Here is a 16,289-nt window from a genome sequence, read left to right on the forward strand (position 1 = left end):
TGTCTCTCTGTGTGTATCTGTATGTGCGTCTGTGTGTGTGTCTCTGTGTGTGTTTGTGTGTGTGTCTCTGTATGTGTGTTTGTCTCTGTATGTGTGTGTGTCTCTGTATGTGTGTGTGTATGTGTGTGTGTCTCTGTGTGTGTTTGTGTGTGTGTCCGCGTGTGTGTGTGTCTTTGTGTGTGTGTCTCTGTGTGTGTTTGTGTGTGTGTCTCTGTATGTGTGTTTGTGCCTATGTGAGTGTCTGTGAATGTGTCGGTGTGTGTGCTTGTGAGCGTGTGTCAGTGTCTGAATGTCTGTCACTTTGTGTGTGCCCTTGTCCACCTCTGGGAAGCTGCCGGCCTTTCTCCGTGTATGTGAACTGGTGCATGGCTGTCTTTCCCCCAAGGCTTCCGTCCTTCCGCCAGCGTACATCTAAATTCAGTCTCCCTTCGCACCTCGCCGCGCTCCTTGCAAGGACACACCCTCTGTGGCGGTTTTATGTGGCTCAGCAGAATGCTACTGACCAATCCTAACTTCCCCCGTCCTTCACCCTCTCGAAGGTTCAACACCCACTTTTTCCTGAATGTCCTGGGCCTTCTCTTCACTGTATCCGAGGCGAAAGAGGACCCAGCCTTCCTGCCCAACATCACCGTGGGACTGCCGGTCTGTGATTCCTGTATTCTCAGTAGCTGTTGTTCAGTGATGTATAGCTATTGTCAACCCCTCATATCCTAGTATAAATGAGTTTATCACAGGCTTTCTTCTGCACTATTGGTTGAGATTACTTAATAGTAACTATGTCTGTAATTTCTTGAGTCATTACCCTCAGTGGGAACTGCTTTCTAGATATTTTGCGTGTATCAAATTCTTATGAAAATTAAATGGGTTAATACACGAAAAACACTCAGAAAAATGCATGACTTATAGTAAGCTCTATATCAGTATTTCCTCTTATTAATATCATCGCCTTTATTTTTATTATCTCATGTAATCCTCACAACAACTTTAGGAGGTAGATATTATTATTCCCATTTTACAGATTATGAAATTGAGACTCAAAGAGGAAATGTCACTTGCCACAATACACACAAATAATAAGTGGGAGTTTGGGATTCGAAGCTGGGCAACCAGACTCCACGGGGAGAAGAAGGTACAGAAGCAAGAAGGAGGAAACCTCACCTAAACAGAAATACTGCCTATTGTGGGGCTGGTTATTGTTTCCAAATTCTTACTGAGCACATCACTCATGGCATAGAACGCTATGCTTTAGGTACCATATGCCATGGCTCTGTCCTCAGAAGTGCTCATACTCTGGACAAGAAGGCAAGCATGAACCAGAGAGCCATAACACCAGGGCACCCTCTGGCTCTCGAAGGGTCGGGACTTGGGGCGGAACAACCTAGCCTCAAGGTTCCAAATGGAACTACTCGTTTAGGGTGACCTTGGCTTGTCAGTCAATAATCAGGACACTTAGCTGACTGAGGATGGCTTTTCTCATTTCTTATTTATGTGGAAATTCTTACAAAGGCATAAAAATAAATCACTTCTGTAGTGAGGATGCAGGAGGCTGTAGTTTGTCTAGACAGCAAACAGAGCACACATTATGCTCTTCTTAACTGGAGTCATTGAACCTTTTACATTTGCTCAAATTGCCGACGTGTTTGATGCCATTTGGCCCTCTCATAGAACTTTCTATCTCTTAGGCTTTGTCATAACTTTCCACAAAAAAATTTAAAAACATAATACTAGAAATAACAAATAGAAAGCTGTTTTATGTGTTATTTAGTTTGAAAGTGTTTCTATGCTTTCATTCATTTTTCCATTCATTTTTCATTCATATTTATTATGCTTTTTTCTTGTTTTGTCCTTTCTTGAAATTTCCTAATTTTTTTTTTAAAGATTTATTTATTTATTTGAGAGAGCGAGAATGAGAGAGAGAGAGTACATGAGAGGGGGGAGGGTTAGAGGGAGAAGCAGGCTCCCCGCTGAGCAAGGAGCCCGATGCGGGACTCGATCCAGGGACTCCAGGATCATGACCTGAGCCGAAGGCAGTTGCTTAACCAACTGAGCCACCCAGGCGCCCCAAATTTCCTAATTTTTTTAACCTTTTTTTTCTTCCATTGCTTTGGAAGTTCTATATCTGGTTTCTATGCTTCTCATGATTATTCAAGTTTTTAATTCACTTGAACCTTTACCTCTCAAGCAATGTCAAGAATTATACAACGCATAAACACAAATCACTTAGCACACCTTACTTCTCTGCTTCTCCCACTGGCTTCCTACTCTGCCTTCTTCAGTCCACTGCTGTCCTTCTTCCAGGGAACTGGCCTCCCAGGCCTGAGCATATAGGCTTTGGAAGGACCTGGAGGTAGATGATGAGATATGCTGAGATAATATTTAAAAATAAAAGACAGACACAGAAGGATTAATACAACTTGATATTACTTATATGACGAATTAAAATAGATTCGCAGAAGCAGATAATAGAGAAGTGGTTCAGGCCTGGAAGGAAGGAAAACAGGGAGATATTAGTCAAAGGGCACAAAGTTTCAGTTACACCCAATGAGTTCTAGAGATCTCTAGAGATCACAGAGGAAGCTCTGTGAGGAGTTGCAGGGATGCAGGTGGCCTGGATCAGGGGCTTCCAGCCCAAGCGCCAGAGAAGAGGCTCATCACTGCAAAGAGCATGAGAACATGACAGTGGTCTACCTGTCTACCTTCAAACCACATGACCTGACGGCCACTTACCAAGCCTACCTGGCAGCCAGAGCCCTCCTGGCCGCCTATCAGAACCTGACGTCCTGCTCCCAGGAGACGGACCTTTCCTGGGAGGCACCTGTGCGGACCCACACAATGCCAGGTCTTGGCAGGTGAGCAGCCAAGACCCCCGGATTCAATCCCTATCCTTCCCAGCTTGCTCTGAGCCACAGGCTAGTGCTGAGGAAGCAAGGTCTAATGAAAGGAGCACTGACTTTAGAGCCAACGTCTCCTGGGCTCAGATCCCTTCTTATGAAAAATGTCAGGGTCTATAGCTAGAAGAGAGGACTGGCTCCTGCTGGCTTTGAGAGTCAATTGTAAAATTTTCAGGAATTGCACAAGCTGCTTGCTCACCATGGAAAGTAGGAGACCTAAAAATCCTGCCTTTTTCCCCCAGAGAGCTGGTTGTTGAGCACTCAGCCACATGCCGCTACAAATATCGAAGTAAAATTATAGAAACAAAGTCAGAGTAGAAGAAAAATCCTCTTACTACTAAAAGGATGCTTTCAAACTAGGCACAGCTTCTTTAAGATGGCTTTTAGGTGATTTCATCAGTACTGTGTAGTGTGAGGTTTTTAAAGGCTTTAAGAGTAATAATACTTAACAATTTTCAAGTGCTTTTCCATGCCAAGTAATGCTGCAAGCGCTCTGTATGTATTAATACATTGCATCTTCACAACGACCCTAAGAGGTAGGTCCCCTTTCTACAGATGAGAAAATGGAGAGGCAGAATAACACATCCAAGGTCACACAGCTGGTTCAAGTAGATTCAGGAATCACACCAGGCAACCTAACTCCACAGTATGGGCGCTGGGCCAGGCTCTCTGCTGCCTCCCTATGCTGAAGTATTCCTGGGATCTCTCAATATCTAAGCCCAGCATTGCCCCCAGCCAACATCTTTGCTGAAACTCCCTCCTATGGTCTTACTGAGCTTCAGTGGCCTAACTCAACAAATATATGTGTGTAACACAAGTATTTACTAAGCCCTTTTCATGCTCCTTGGAGCAACATGGGATACAGAAATGTACAAAATGTGTGCTTGCCTTCAGAGTGTTTCCGTTTCCTAGTCACCAATCATGTCTGGCACCGAGAAGGAAACTAAGTAGTATGTATGAAGGGACGCTGCTACGAATACGTGGAGACACCCATATTCATAAGATGAGCCTGTCTGTGAAATGTCTCAGGCAAGCCCTAGACGACCAGATTTCCATTAACTTGACTTCCACTTCCCTATGCACTGCAGATTAAGGCAAACTTGAAAGATGAGAAAGCAGAGTTCTTTTCCATAAAATGTGCAAAGAGGAGGTGCCTTCCTCCATGTGTTGGTGAGCACAGATGTGGGAGAATGGTCCGGTGATGTGAAGGGAGCTCCCTTGCCTGTGGTACGCCTAACCAATTTCTTGCCTTGTACTTTCTGTCCCTGCCTCAGGTGCTCCTTTATACCCAGAATCTTCGCTTCACCACCAGAGCCCACGAAGAAGTTATCTTGAGATGCTGGCAATGTTTGACATTAAAAACATCTATGTCTTCCCAGACCAGAGAGGACAGACAGCCAATGTTGGACATTTTGACTTCAGCACTCCTCCTGGAAAAGAGCTGCTGATAAATGACAGTGCCATAATCTGGGCAGAAGGGCTCTTAAAGGTGAGAGCTGAGAGCCCCCCTACCACGCCCACAAAGCACCTCACACTTCTGAGCACCCAACAGTATTTGTTACATTGAACTGGCTTAGGGTACTTGGTCAAAGGGAGTGTAGAGCGGACCATTGACTCACACAACTCTAAGGCTGTTCAGCAAATAAAACCTTCCAAAACCACCCCCAGCTCCCCAAACAAAGGAGCTTGCTAAAGACAAAGGTAATTAATGAGCAAATGGGAAAGTAAAATATATATAATTTCCAATTTAATTCAATTTGATCTGCATTCCCCTGATGATTAGTAATGTTGAGCATCTTCTCTTGTGTCTATTGGCCACTGTATATCTTCTTCGGAAAAATGTCTGTTCGTGTACTCTGCCCATTTTGTAACTGAACTGTCTGGTTTTCGTCATTGACTTGTATAAGTTATTTCTATATTTTAGATATTAACCCTTTATCAGACATATCATTTACAAATATCTTCTCTGATTAGGTAGCTTGCTTTTTCATTTTGCTGATGGCTTCCTTCACTGAGCAAAAGCATTTTATTTCGGTGTAGTCCCAGTAGTTCATTTTTGCTTTTGTTTCCCGTGCCTGAAGAAACATATCTAGAAAAAGCGTTGCTTAGGCCAATGTTAAACAGATTACTCACTGTTCCTTCAGGAGTTTTATGGTTTCAGGTCTCTAGCCTTTGATAGGAGAATTTAGTGCATTTACATTTAAAGTAATTATTGATAGGTATGTGCTTACTGCCATTTTGTTAGTTGATATAGGCTGTACTTGTAGTTCATCTCTGTTCTTTTCTTCTTCTCTTCTAAGAGATCATTTTTACCTACTGTTATTTCACTAATATCCTGCACGGTACCTGATCCATGGAACACATTGGTAACTACCTGAGCAAGGAAGGAAGAGAAGGTAAAGAGGAAAGAGGAAAAGAAAGGAGGAGGTAAAGGAAGGAGAGGGAAGAACGAAGAAGACAGGAAGGGTCCTGGTAAGGTAGAATGATGCTGGTAATTCTTCTAAGACCTGAATACACAGATGCTGCACAGTCTCCCCGGTGCTCTCTCTCCTCTCATGCATAGGTCCTTATCTCGATCTGCAGTGAAAAAGGTCCTGTGGGAACCAGGAAGTCGATCCTATCTGAGAAGTCAAACTGCTGCTACAATTGCATTCCCTGCCCCAGAGGAGAGACGGCCATGGCAATGGGTAAGAGAGAGGCTGCCCTTGTAGATGGGGGCCAGCCAGCAGCCAGGATAGGCTTCAGACAAGCCTTCATCATCACTTCAAGGAATGACTCCTTTCTTTACTGGGAAAGAAAAACCCAGCAAAGAGGAAATCAAAAGATGTTTTCAAGATGTCCTTCCCACTTGCTACAGTAAAGCCATTTAAGGCTATCCATTCATTCTTTCTTTCATCGACTCTGAGTTTGTCCAAATTCTGTGCCTACTTTCATGTCTGCCACATAGTAGCCATCCCATAAATATTGAAAAAGAAAAACCCTTCTATCGACTTAATCTGCATCTTGCTAAGATGTCATTCATTCAACAGATATCAACTGGCACCTACTATATGCAGCCACTGTGCTGGGTGCAAAGGTGGTGACAACAAATGAGGCACAGCCGTCGGACCACAGAGCTCATGATCTCTTCAAGGAAATGATCCCTGTGTCTTCCAAACCTGGGAGAGTAAAGAAACTAGACTATGAAGTGAAATCAATTGCCTTAATACAAATTCAAGCCTCGAACCATGAAAGTGCATAGGAAAAATGAATTCTAACAAAGGGGTATGTAGGGGAACTTTCCACTGGAGGGGCTGGCATATGATTTAGGCCTTGAGCAACAAGTGGAATTTCCCAGGCAATGAAACATGAGAAGGACAGTCGGGGCCAAGGAGCACATCAACAAAGTTTCAAGACAGGAAAGCAGTAAGGAGCACAGAGTCACTTGAACACAGCCACTGATGGGAGATGCAGGGAGCAGGTGGCCAGATAACAGAGGGCCTTCCTTGCCAGACTCAGGACCGTGGAGTCTACTCTACAAAAATGGGGAGCCAGGGAATTAATTACGTGGAGAAGCAGTGTGCGTTTCAATGTGTTTGGGGAGATTGAGAAGCAATCAATGTACTGAAAAGAAAGAGAATTGATCAGGAGGCATAGGCACAAAATCCAGGGAACTGTTGAAGCCACGGGATGGGGAAGGTCTCCTGGCACAATGGAAACTCTCAGTGTAGGGAAGGCAGGGTCTTCGAGGATCCTTTTGCCCATTGAAAGAGAAAGGCACCGCTGAATGAAGCCGGGGACAGGGAGGAGACACCGGTTGGTGAAGAGAGGACAGAAATGATAAATAAGAAATCATCCTTGGACTTGCAGATTAGGACATGAAATCAAGCATCTGGGATCATAGAGATGTAACCAAATCAAGGAAGAGAGTTAAATGAGAACGTATGTCTGCTCTAGAGCTCCGGTAACAAAGCCCATCCTTAAAATCACTACGGAAAGCAAAACTCTGATACGTTCTATCAAAGGAGTGATTTAGACGTAGGTGCCTCCATTAAAAAAGAGAGAGTCTGTGTACATAGTAAACACCCCACTGAAATTCTTTAAATTAAATGGGCTGATGAATGAATAAATGCATGAATAAACTAGCCATGACTGTGAATTATGACACGGCCACAGTGGTGGTTGGACTAAAAGGGACAAAGCCCAGAGAGGAGTTAGAGCTTCTGTAGGTCGTTGTGTCGATGTTATTTTATTACAATCTGAGGCATGATGACCAGTTGCCACTAGGATTTCTGCCCTCTGTGTCTTCGGCCCTCAATCTGAGGACATCAAGTACCATGGAAGGGTTACAAAACTGAAATACACAAGACCTAGTCCTGTGACTTCTTGGCCACAGGACAGTTTCCAGAAGCTTCCCCACTCTGGTCTCTGACCCGGTTTCTCTTTCTCCCTTCAGATAGTGTTGCATGTGAGAAGTGCCCTGAGGATCAGTGGCCCAATATGGGGCAGAGTCTGTGCATCCCCAAAACGCTTGACTTCTTGTCCTACCACAAGCCCCTCAGCGTAGTGTTGGTGGTCTGCACAGCCCTGCTCTTCCTCCTTGCCCTGGCCATCTTAGGCATCTTCATCTGGCACCACCACACCCCCATCGTCTGAGCCAATAACGGTCAGCTCAGCTACCTTTTGCTGTCCTGCTTGGCCTTCTGTTTCCTCTGCCCCTTCCTGTTCATTGGGCACCCAGGACCCTTCACCTGTGCTGTGAGTCAGGCAGGTTTGGGGGTCACCTTCACAGCCTGTGTGTCCACCGTGCTGGCCAAGACCCTCATGGTGGTGGCAGCCTTCCACGCCACTGGCCGGACACCCAGCTTATGAGGTGGGTGGGGCCGGTTCTCCCTAGCACCGTCCCCATTGTCTATTCCCTGATCCAGGCAACCTTGTGTATGCTCTGGGTGATCAGATGGCCCCCACGGCCTGTGAACTCTACTGAGCCTGGATCCATGATGACAGTAAAGTGTGATGAGGGCTCCTTGAAACTGTTCTATGCCATGCTGGGTTACTTGGGTCTGCTAGGGCTGGTCAGCTTGCTGGTGGCCTTCCCCACCCACCGGCTGCCTGACACCTTCAATGAAGCAAAGCATATCACTCTTAGCACGTGTGTGTGCTCCTGTGTCTGGGCCTCCTTCATCCCTGCCCACATGAGCACTCAAGGCAAGGACACGGTGGCCGTGGAGGTCTTTGCCTCTTCTTTCCCAAATGCTATATCATCATTCTCAACCCCGAGAAGAACACAAAAGAACAAATGCTTGGCAGACAGCCTCTCAGGCAAGGTCAGAAGCAGACTGTGGGGAGTGCCACGTTCCCAAGGATGCCCTCCCTGGGCTGGCTGTCAGGACAACATGCCCTGTGACACTGGTCTGGACTCCTCCTCGTCACTTAGCGGCTTCTACCATCAGAGGGACATCAGTCTACCATCAGTTTGCAGTAATGTTGTCCTTGATGGAAGCATCTGGTCTCATTCATCCTGCGGCCGCTCGGCAGCCAGCCAGTGCCCGGGTGTGGAGAGGAGACAGAAGAGCTGTTTGGTGAACGAATAAGTCAACGTCTGCAAAGCTAGTATTGGAGGAGATCTTGCAGAGGAGGCAGCGAGGTAGAGTGGTCGGATGGAGTCAGAGAGTCCTGGCTCAGAGCCTCCTGGCTCCTCCATGTTGCTGCTGTGTGAACCTCGGGGTGTGGCTTAACCTCTCTGAGCCTCAGGTTACACCAACGTAGAATGAGACTATAAGGCTCCCTCTGGGTTGATGTGAGGATGAAGTGAGAAAATGTGGGGAGTGCCCAGCACATACTAAACACTCAAAGGTAGGTATTTAAAGTCATCCATCCACCCTGTCCTTTTACAAGGGAAATGATGCCAAGAAGGGACCAATATACCCGGGCATCATTGTGCAGTTAGATAAACAAGTTTAAAGACCTAGTTCTCTGTTTCCTTAGCTGTGTGACTTTGGACAAGTTACATTACTTCTCTGTACAACAGTTTCTTCACGTGCAAAGGGAGGTAACAGCACCAACTTCATGGGGTTATCAATGAGGAATAAATGAATTAGTATTTATAAAGCACTGAGGATAGTACCTGGCCCATAGTGAGAACTAAACAAGTATTTGTTAAGTAGTTCAATAAAATTATACAGAGTGGCAAACCTGGATGTCTTGACTCTTTGCTGAATAACTGAAACTTTTATGAGACCCTTGCTCCAAGCTATGCCCTGGGGAGGGACATTCAGAATGGCTGAAGTGGAGCCCTTGCAAAGCTTGTGATCTAACATTTCCAACCTAACCTGATCGGAGTAAACTGAATATATCTCTTGTGGAACTAACTGTTCTAACAACCTGCACCTGCTCTGGCTGGCCGCTTACCTTTGGGTAGATGAGGACAGGTGACTGGCACAGACCCAGCTGAGCAACCACTAGAGAAGAGTCTGCTCTAAATAAAGCCCCTCAACTTCCCTGGGAGTGTGGGCGTGCTAATGAAGCCCACAAAGTTTTGGGCATCAATTAATTAAATGTTAGTGCTCCTGGACTGCTCTCTGGGGAGGGACAGAGCTGAATGGCACTACACAGATGGTCTCAAGGTCCCGAAGCATCCACGTTTCTGGGCAATGAGATCCATTTTAAGTTCCTGTCAAAAGGGGTTTAAAATGCTCCTATCTTACTGACCAAGAATGATATTTAGATCATGACAATGAAGCCATCGATGGAAACAAGGATAGAGGTAGAAAAGACTCAATTTAGAGAAACAGAAAGCTGTTCTAAAATTTATATTTAAAAAACCAAAACATTAAAAAAAGAAAATTACAGAAAAAATAATAAACAGAAAGCTGTAGCATCCCACAACCAAAGCCAGTGTTTTGACAAACAGCTTAGAAGTCAAGGATTTCCAAGGATTTCACATGTGAAAATTGAAATTGAAAGCCACGGCCACAGAGATAGAATAAGATCTCTGAAAAAAGGAATACCAACACGGGGGTAAAGGATAAAAAGAATGTGGAACCATAGAAGGGGGTCCCATAGACCAGCATCAAAGCCTTCAACAATGGTGACATAATGGTACACAGCAAACTGTAGAGTTCTGATTTCAGTGTACGGAGCCCGTCATTCATACCAAGTCCCAAGTCAAAGCACCTTCTCCAGGATGGCTCCCATGTAGTACCTAGCTAACAATTAAATTGCTATCTAGGTACCCAGGATGGGCAAAACAAGTTGAACAGTGTTCTTTACAGCATTCTGTCTTAATAAGTCTTACTTCTCTTGGGTCACCTGGGTGGCTCAGTTGGTTAAGTGACTGCCTTCGGATCAGGTCATGATCCCAGGGTCCTGGGATTGAGCCCAAATCAGGCTCCCTGCTCAGCGGGGAGTCTGCTTCTCCCTCTCCTGGCCCTACCCGCCCCCTCGTGTGCTCCCTCTTGCTATCTCTCTGTCTCTCTCAAATAAATAAATAAAAATAAAATTTTTAAAAATTATTAAAAAACAAGTCTTATTAAGGAGAGCCCGTGATGTAATGAGCACTGGGTATTATATAAGACTGATGAATCACTGACCTCTACCTATGAAACCAATAATACATTATGTTATTAATTGAATTTAAATTTTAAAAAATGAAAAAAAAAACAAGTCTTACGTCTCTCAAATTATTCATTGTGACATTCTCTGGGTACCTCTGGGTCTCTTTGGTATCCCCCAAAGAAGGAATTATATTCTCAGAAATGCCCTATTTACAAGAATACATATTTTCCTGTCATGATTTTGTAATTTATCTTCATTGCAGAATGATCTACCATTAATAGTGGGTTTAAAATCTTTAGCCGTTGAAACTTCCAGTTTAAAATAAGTCACTGGGATGTAATGTACAGCATAAGGAATATAGTTATTAACATTGTTCTAGCTTTGTTTAGTGACTGATGGTAACAAGACCTATCAAGGTAATCATTTCATAATGGATAAAAATGTTGAATCACCATGTTGTACACCTGAAAGTAATATGATATTTTGTCAACTATAATGCAAAAAACAAAGCCAGAAGCTGATTAATTAATTAAAAAGAAAAACTTTTGCTGTCAATACCTACAAATATCATGTATCTCACCAGCACTTCAGATTCTGGTAGATAGGTCTTTTTTTAAGGGAGTGATTGCTTTACAATGTAAATAATCACACTCACGAGGCCTCTTTTTTTCAGTTTTTCCTTTTTTTTTTAATTGAAGTATAGTTGACCTATAATATTATATTATCAGTTCAGTTTCTCATATCAGATTTTATTAAAACAAGACTCACTTTTACATACGTAGGATCCTTTCTAAAAGTATGCTTCTGCGTTTTTACCATTTTAAGTAATTTATCTTCCACAAGCTCAAAATTGTAAGCTTTACCAATACTTCCCATAGAGTTGTTCTTAGAGTCAAAATCCAGAAAGCATTCTGTTTGAATTTGAGTTCTTTCTGGAACCATAAATGAGAATGACATGACCCTGTATGAAGGTTCATTCTATATGTCAATTTCACTGGGCTAAGGGATGCTCGGATGGTCATTAAAATATTTTTGGGGTGTGTGCGAGGGTTTTTCTGAAGAGATAGCACTTGAATAAGTAGACTGAATAAAGAAGATTGCTCTCATCAATACAGGTGGGCATCATCGAGTCCATCGAGGGCCTGGATGAACAAAAAGGAGCAAGAAGGGAAATTTTGTTCTCTTGGCTGGTACTGGGACATCCATCTTCTCTTGCCCTTGGACATTAGAGCCCCTGATTCTTGGGCCTTCGATGTCAAACCACAACTTACCCTATATGTTCCCCTGGTTCTCAAACCTTCAGGTCAGACTGAATTACACCACTGATTTTCTTGGTTCTCCAGCTTGCAGATGACAGATCATGGGACTTCTCAGCCTCCATATTGTGTGAGCCAATACCTATAATAAATCTCTCAATCTATCTAAATAGATAGATAGTTATATCATTATCATTATAATGATAGATGATAGATAGATAGATCTTATTGGTTCTGTTTCTCTGGAGAACTCTTATATACCCAGTATGATTTGCTTTGTTTCCCTCAGCCAGAAACTTAAAAGTCAAATGCATTTTGTGCTCAAATCTACTCAGGTCAGGTGTCTGAAAGTTCTACTCTTATTTCATTCATATGAATTCTTATTTCTGATTCTGAAAGGTTCTCATCTTTGCACTGTTTATGTATCTTGCCATCATCCAAAAGAATATAAAGCACATATATAATATTCAATAAATTATATATAACTTTCAACAAATGAAATGGTTTTCAAAATGTGTGATTTGTGCCCTCTCTACTAACCATTAAGCAACAGCTAAGACACTGGGTGGGGCAGGGGCGTAGATGCTGTGGGCATCATCATATCATCTGTTCATTCTTGGCCAGGTGAGAAACACCATCACAGAAAATCTGTCCTTCCCCCAACCCAGTCAAGCTCTGCACTTTTCTCTTCCATACACTGTAGTTTCTAGAATGAACATTCAAATGGTGATCGTAAATGTTTTTAAGAGTACAACTATCTAAGTGTAGGGAATGACTTGAATTATAATTGTCTTTTAAGCCTTACTTCAAGTGAATTGACATTGCCATACAGATCTTCTTAAATGCATCTTCTTAAATGCATTTTCAGAGCACGGTTTGGTAAAGAGGGTAGGTGGGTCTGTATTTCAAATAAGACAATGTAGCTTCGAAGAAAATAAGTACATGGATCACAATGGAAAATCAGCTGTGGTTCTGAGGACTTTGTGGTGGAACCTGCTGGTTGTCTACCAAAATTTGTTCTTTCCTTTTTCTTCACAATAATCAAATTGGGGCTGGGTACCTGGCTGCCTAGCTATGGACTATTTTTAGCACCCTGGCTATCAGACATGACTATGGCTAGCTTCTTACCAATAGAGGTGAGTAGAAATGATGGTTTCCACATCTAGTGGAGAAACTTTAAGACATGGGGTTTGCTTCCTCTGTGATCTATCCTCACCCTTCTTGCCCCCTGGGACCCTATGTTGACCATGTAAATAACAAGAAGGCCCTAGATTGGGGATTGGCAAATGGTCTCTGTCACGACTACTCAACTCAGTCATTGTAGCGCAAAAGGAGCCATAAACAACATATATGGTGTCACTGTATTCTAGTAAAACTTGATTTATGGACACTGAAATTTTTAATTTTATAAAATGATTATGCATCATGAAATATTATTCTACTTTTGATTTGTTTACAATCAAGTATTGAAAGTATAAAAACCATTCTTAACTCACAGGTCATTAAAAACAAGTGCTGAGTTGAATCTGGCCTACCACTCTTAGTTTGCCAACATCCTAAGAGATGTTGACCCTGCAGATGGAAGGAACTTGGGTCTTTGAATGCCTGTTGAGCAGAGCCACTCACCAACCTGGAGCACTCACCTTAGACGGGTGCAGGAAAGAGGAAATCTTCCCTCTTCAAGCCACATTATAGTTAGGTGTCTCTTGTTACAGCAGATTAATATTTTACTTTAACTAATACCTAATCCATAACTCCTGGCTACCCAGGGCACTGCTCTGTCCCACAGCCCTCCTTCTGAAAAGCCAAGACAAGAAAACTAGATCCTCACTTGCCTCCTCAGTGACCTTTCCAAGACCTGAGGGAAAAGGCTCGGCCCAGAGCTCCCTTCACCTCCTTGTTCCAAAGACTGTAGATGAGGGGGTTGAGCATTGGCGTGACAATGGAGTAGAAGACAGACACCACCTTGTTGAAGTTGAAGGAGGAGGCCACTTTTGTCCGGACATACATAAAGAAAAGAGTGCCATAGAAGAGGCTCACCACGGTCAGGTGAGCTGTACAAGTGGAGAAGGCCTTTCTGCGCTCAGCAGCCGAACGGATATGCAACAATGTCCAGACGATGTTGCCGTAGGACACAGAAATGACCATAGAGGAGGCCAGGAGCACCGCCAGGGAGACTAGGAAGTCCGTGGTCTCCTTCAAGGTGACATCTGAGCAGGACAAGGCTAGCAGGGGTGAGGCATCACAGAAGAAGTGGTCGATGACATTGGGGCCACAGAATGTCAGCTGGGACATGAGGTAGATAGGCAAAACAGGTGTGAGGAGGCCCACCAGCCAACAAGCAGCTGCCAGACGGACACAGGTGCCCCATGACACCAAGGTCCCATATCGGAGAGGCAAACAAATGGCCACATAGCGGTCATAGGCCATGGCAGCCAGTAGGAAACACTCGGTTGCTCCCAGGAAGGTAAAGATGAAGAGCTGAGACAGGCAGCCAGCGTAGGAGATATTCTTGCCGGCACCTACCCCGATAAAACCAGCCAGCATCTTAGGCACTGTCACTGACGTGTACCAAATTTCAAGGCAGGACAAGTGTGTCAGGAAGAAATACATGGGTCTACGTAGCCGCTGGTTCAAAGCCACCACCAAGATGATGGCCAAGTTCTCCACCAAGGTGAACAGGTAGATGGTGAGAAAGAGTGTAAAGAAGAGGAGGCGTGCTTCATGCACCCCAGCAAAGCCCACCATGACAAACTCTGTTACATGGGTCCAGTTTGGGGCATATGGCAGCATATGTGGGAGTGGAAGTCAGGACACTCATAGCCTCATAGATGAAGACAACTCAAAGAGAACCAGTGAGGATGGTGCACTGGGACATCTTTCATTTTGGAAGAGGAAAGCAAAGTCCAGTCATTGTCCCTGCCCTCAGAGAATATACAGTCTGTGAGGAGCTCCAGAAAACAGACAATTTCAGTACAAAATTTAAAGTGCTGGGGGCGCCTGGGTGCCTCAGTCTTTAAGCATCTGCCTTTGGCTCAGGTCATGATCCCAGGGTCCTGGGATTGAGCCCCACATGCAGCTCCCTGCTCTGCGGGAAGCCTGCTTCTCCCTCTCCCACTCCCCCTGCTTGTGTTCCCTCTCTCAGTGTGTCTCTCTCTGTCAAATAAATAAAATCTTTAAAAAAAAAAAATTTAAGTGCTGTATATAGATGGTGATATTATGGGAGGAAATAACAGGGAAGCTCCCCCAGTCTGGAGGAATCCAAGAACACGTCTCAACTGGAACCTGGAAGTTAAGGATAAGTGAGTGAGATAAAAGAGAAGTAAAGAGAGCACAGCAAGGGGGCACCTGGGTGGCTCAGTCAGTTAAGCACCTGTCTTCCCCTCAAGTCATGATCCCAGAGTCCTGGGATGGGGCCCCTTGTCGGGCTCCCTGCTCAGTGGGGAGTCTGCTTCTCCCTCCTCCCCTCCCCCCCATAAATAAATAAAATCTTGAGAAAAAGAGAGAGAAAGAGCACAGCAAGTATAAAATCCCAGATACCAGAGAGAACACCATGCATTTGGGAAATTTTAAGTACATACAGGTTACCATGGAAGTTAAAATCTTGGCTTCCTGATCAAGCATACCTGGCTTTAAATGCAAAAGAATTTAATGAATAGACTAGTGAAATTTTACAATAGATAATCCCTCTAAAGCATTTAGCACCATGTTTGGGTCAGTACACAGTAGAGAAAAATTTAAATGTTGACTTCTCCTGGATTCAAGTATGGAGGGAAGATGGCTCTTGTTGAGCCTGAGGAGCTTAAACAGAGGAATAAGCTAAGCCCTCTGCCCTTCATAAGGACGAAGTTTGCTGTGCCAAGGCAGCTTTGGCTTGTGGTGGAAGGATTAAGAAGGGACACAGAAAGCCAAGTGGGGAGGTTTTGCAGGTCATAGCATGGGATGATGATGGCCACGGGCACAAGGCATGGGGAGTGAGCAGGGCTATTCAGAGACAGAATCGGGGCTCCTGGGTGGCTCAGTAGGTTGGGCATCTGCCTTTGTCTCGGGTCATGATCTCAGGGTCCTGGGATCCCCACGTGGGGCTCTCTGCTTAGCAGGGAGTTGGCTTCTCCCTCTCACTTTCCCTCTGTGTTCTCTCTCTTCAAATAAATAAAATCTTTAAAAAAGAGAGAGCAAGGGGCGCCTGGGTGGTTCAGTCATTAAGCACCTGCCTTCAGCTCAGGTCATGATCCCAGGGTCCTGGGATTGAGCCCCGCATCGGGCTCTCTGCTCTGCAGGAAGCCTGCTTCTCCCTCTCCCACTCCCCCTGCTTGTGTTCCCTCTCTCGCTGTGTCTCTCTCTGTCAAATAAATAAAAACTTTAAAAAAAAGAGAGAGAGAGAGAGTGAGAGAGAGACAGTATCAACAGGATTGTGTTTGAATCCAAGTTCCAACATCAACTTGAGATGTGTGACCATGGGCAAATCACTAAAAATTCCTTTTTTAAAAGCAGATAATAAAAAAAGAGGTGTTGGGAATGCAAACTGGTGCAGCCACTGTGGGAAAAAAGTATGGAGATTCTTCAAAAAATTAAAAATAGAACTACCCTACTATCCAATAATTCT

General features: G+C 44.2%; 1 protein-coding gene and 1 pseudogene across 1 annotated transcript; one reads left to right on the forward strand and one right to left on the reverse strand.

The window, feature by feature from the left end:
- LOC110576138 overlaps window positions 1-7,526 on the forward strand; it is a 26,411-nt pseudogene extending 18,885 nt beyond the window's left edge.
- Window positions 7,527-13,522: 5,996 nt separating this feature from the next.
- On the reverse strand, window positions 13,523-14,476 carry LOC110576137 (olfactory receptor 6Q1). The gene has a single exon (XM_021685218.2). It carries the CDS (start codon window positions 14,474-14,476, stop codon window positions 13,523-13,525), a length of 954 nt encoding a protein of 317 aa, XP_021540893.2.
- Between the last annotated feature and the right edge of the window lie 1,813 nt (window positions 14,477-16,289).

Source organism: Neomonachus schauinslandi, chromosome 11 (genome assembly GCF_002201575.2).
Source record: "Neomonachus schauinslandi chromosome 11, ASM220157v2, whole genome shotgun sequence".
In the NCBI taxonomy this organism is placed as follows: domain Eukaryota; kingdom Metazoa; phylum Chordata; class Mammalia; order Carnivora; family Phocidae; genus Neomonachus; species Neomonachus schauinslandi.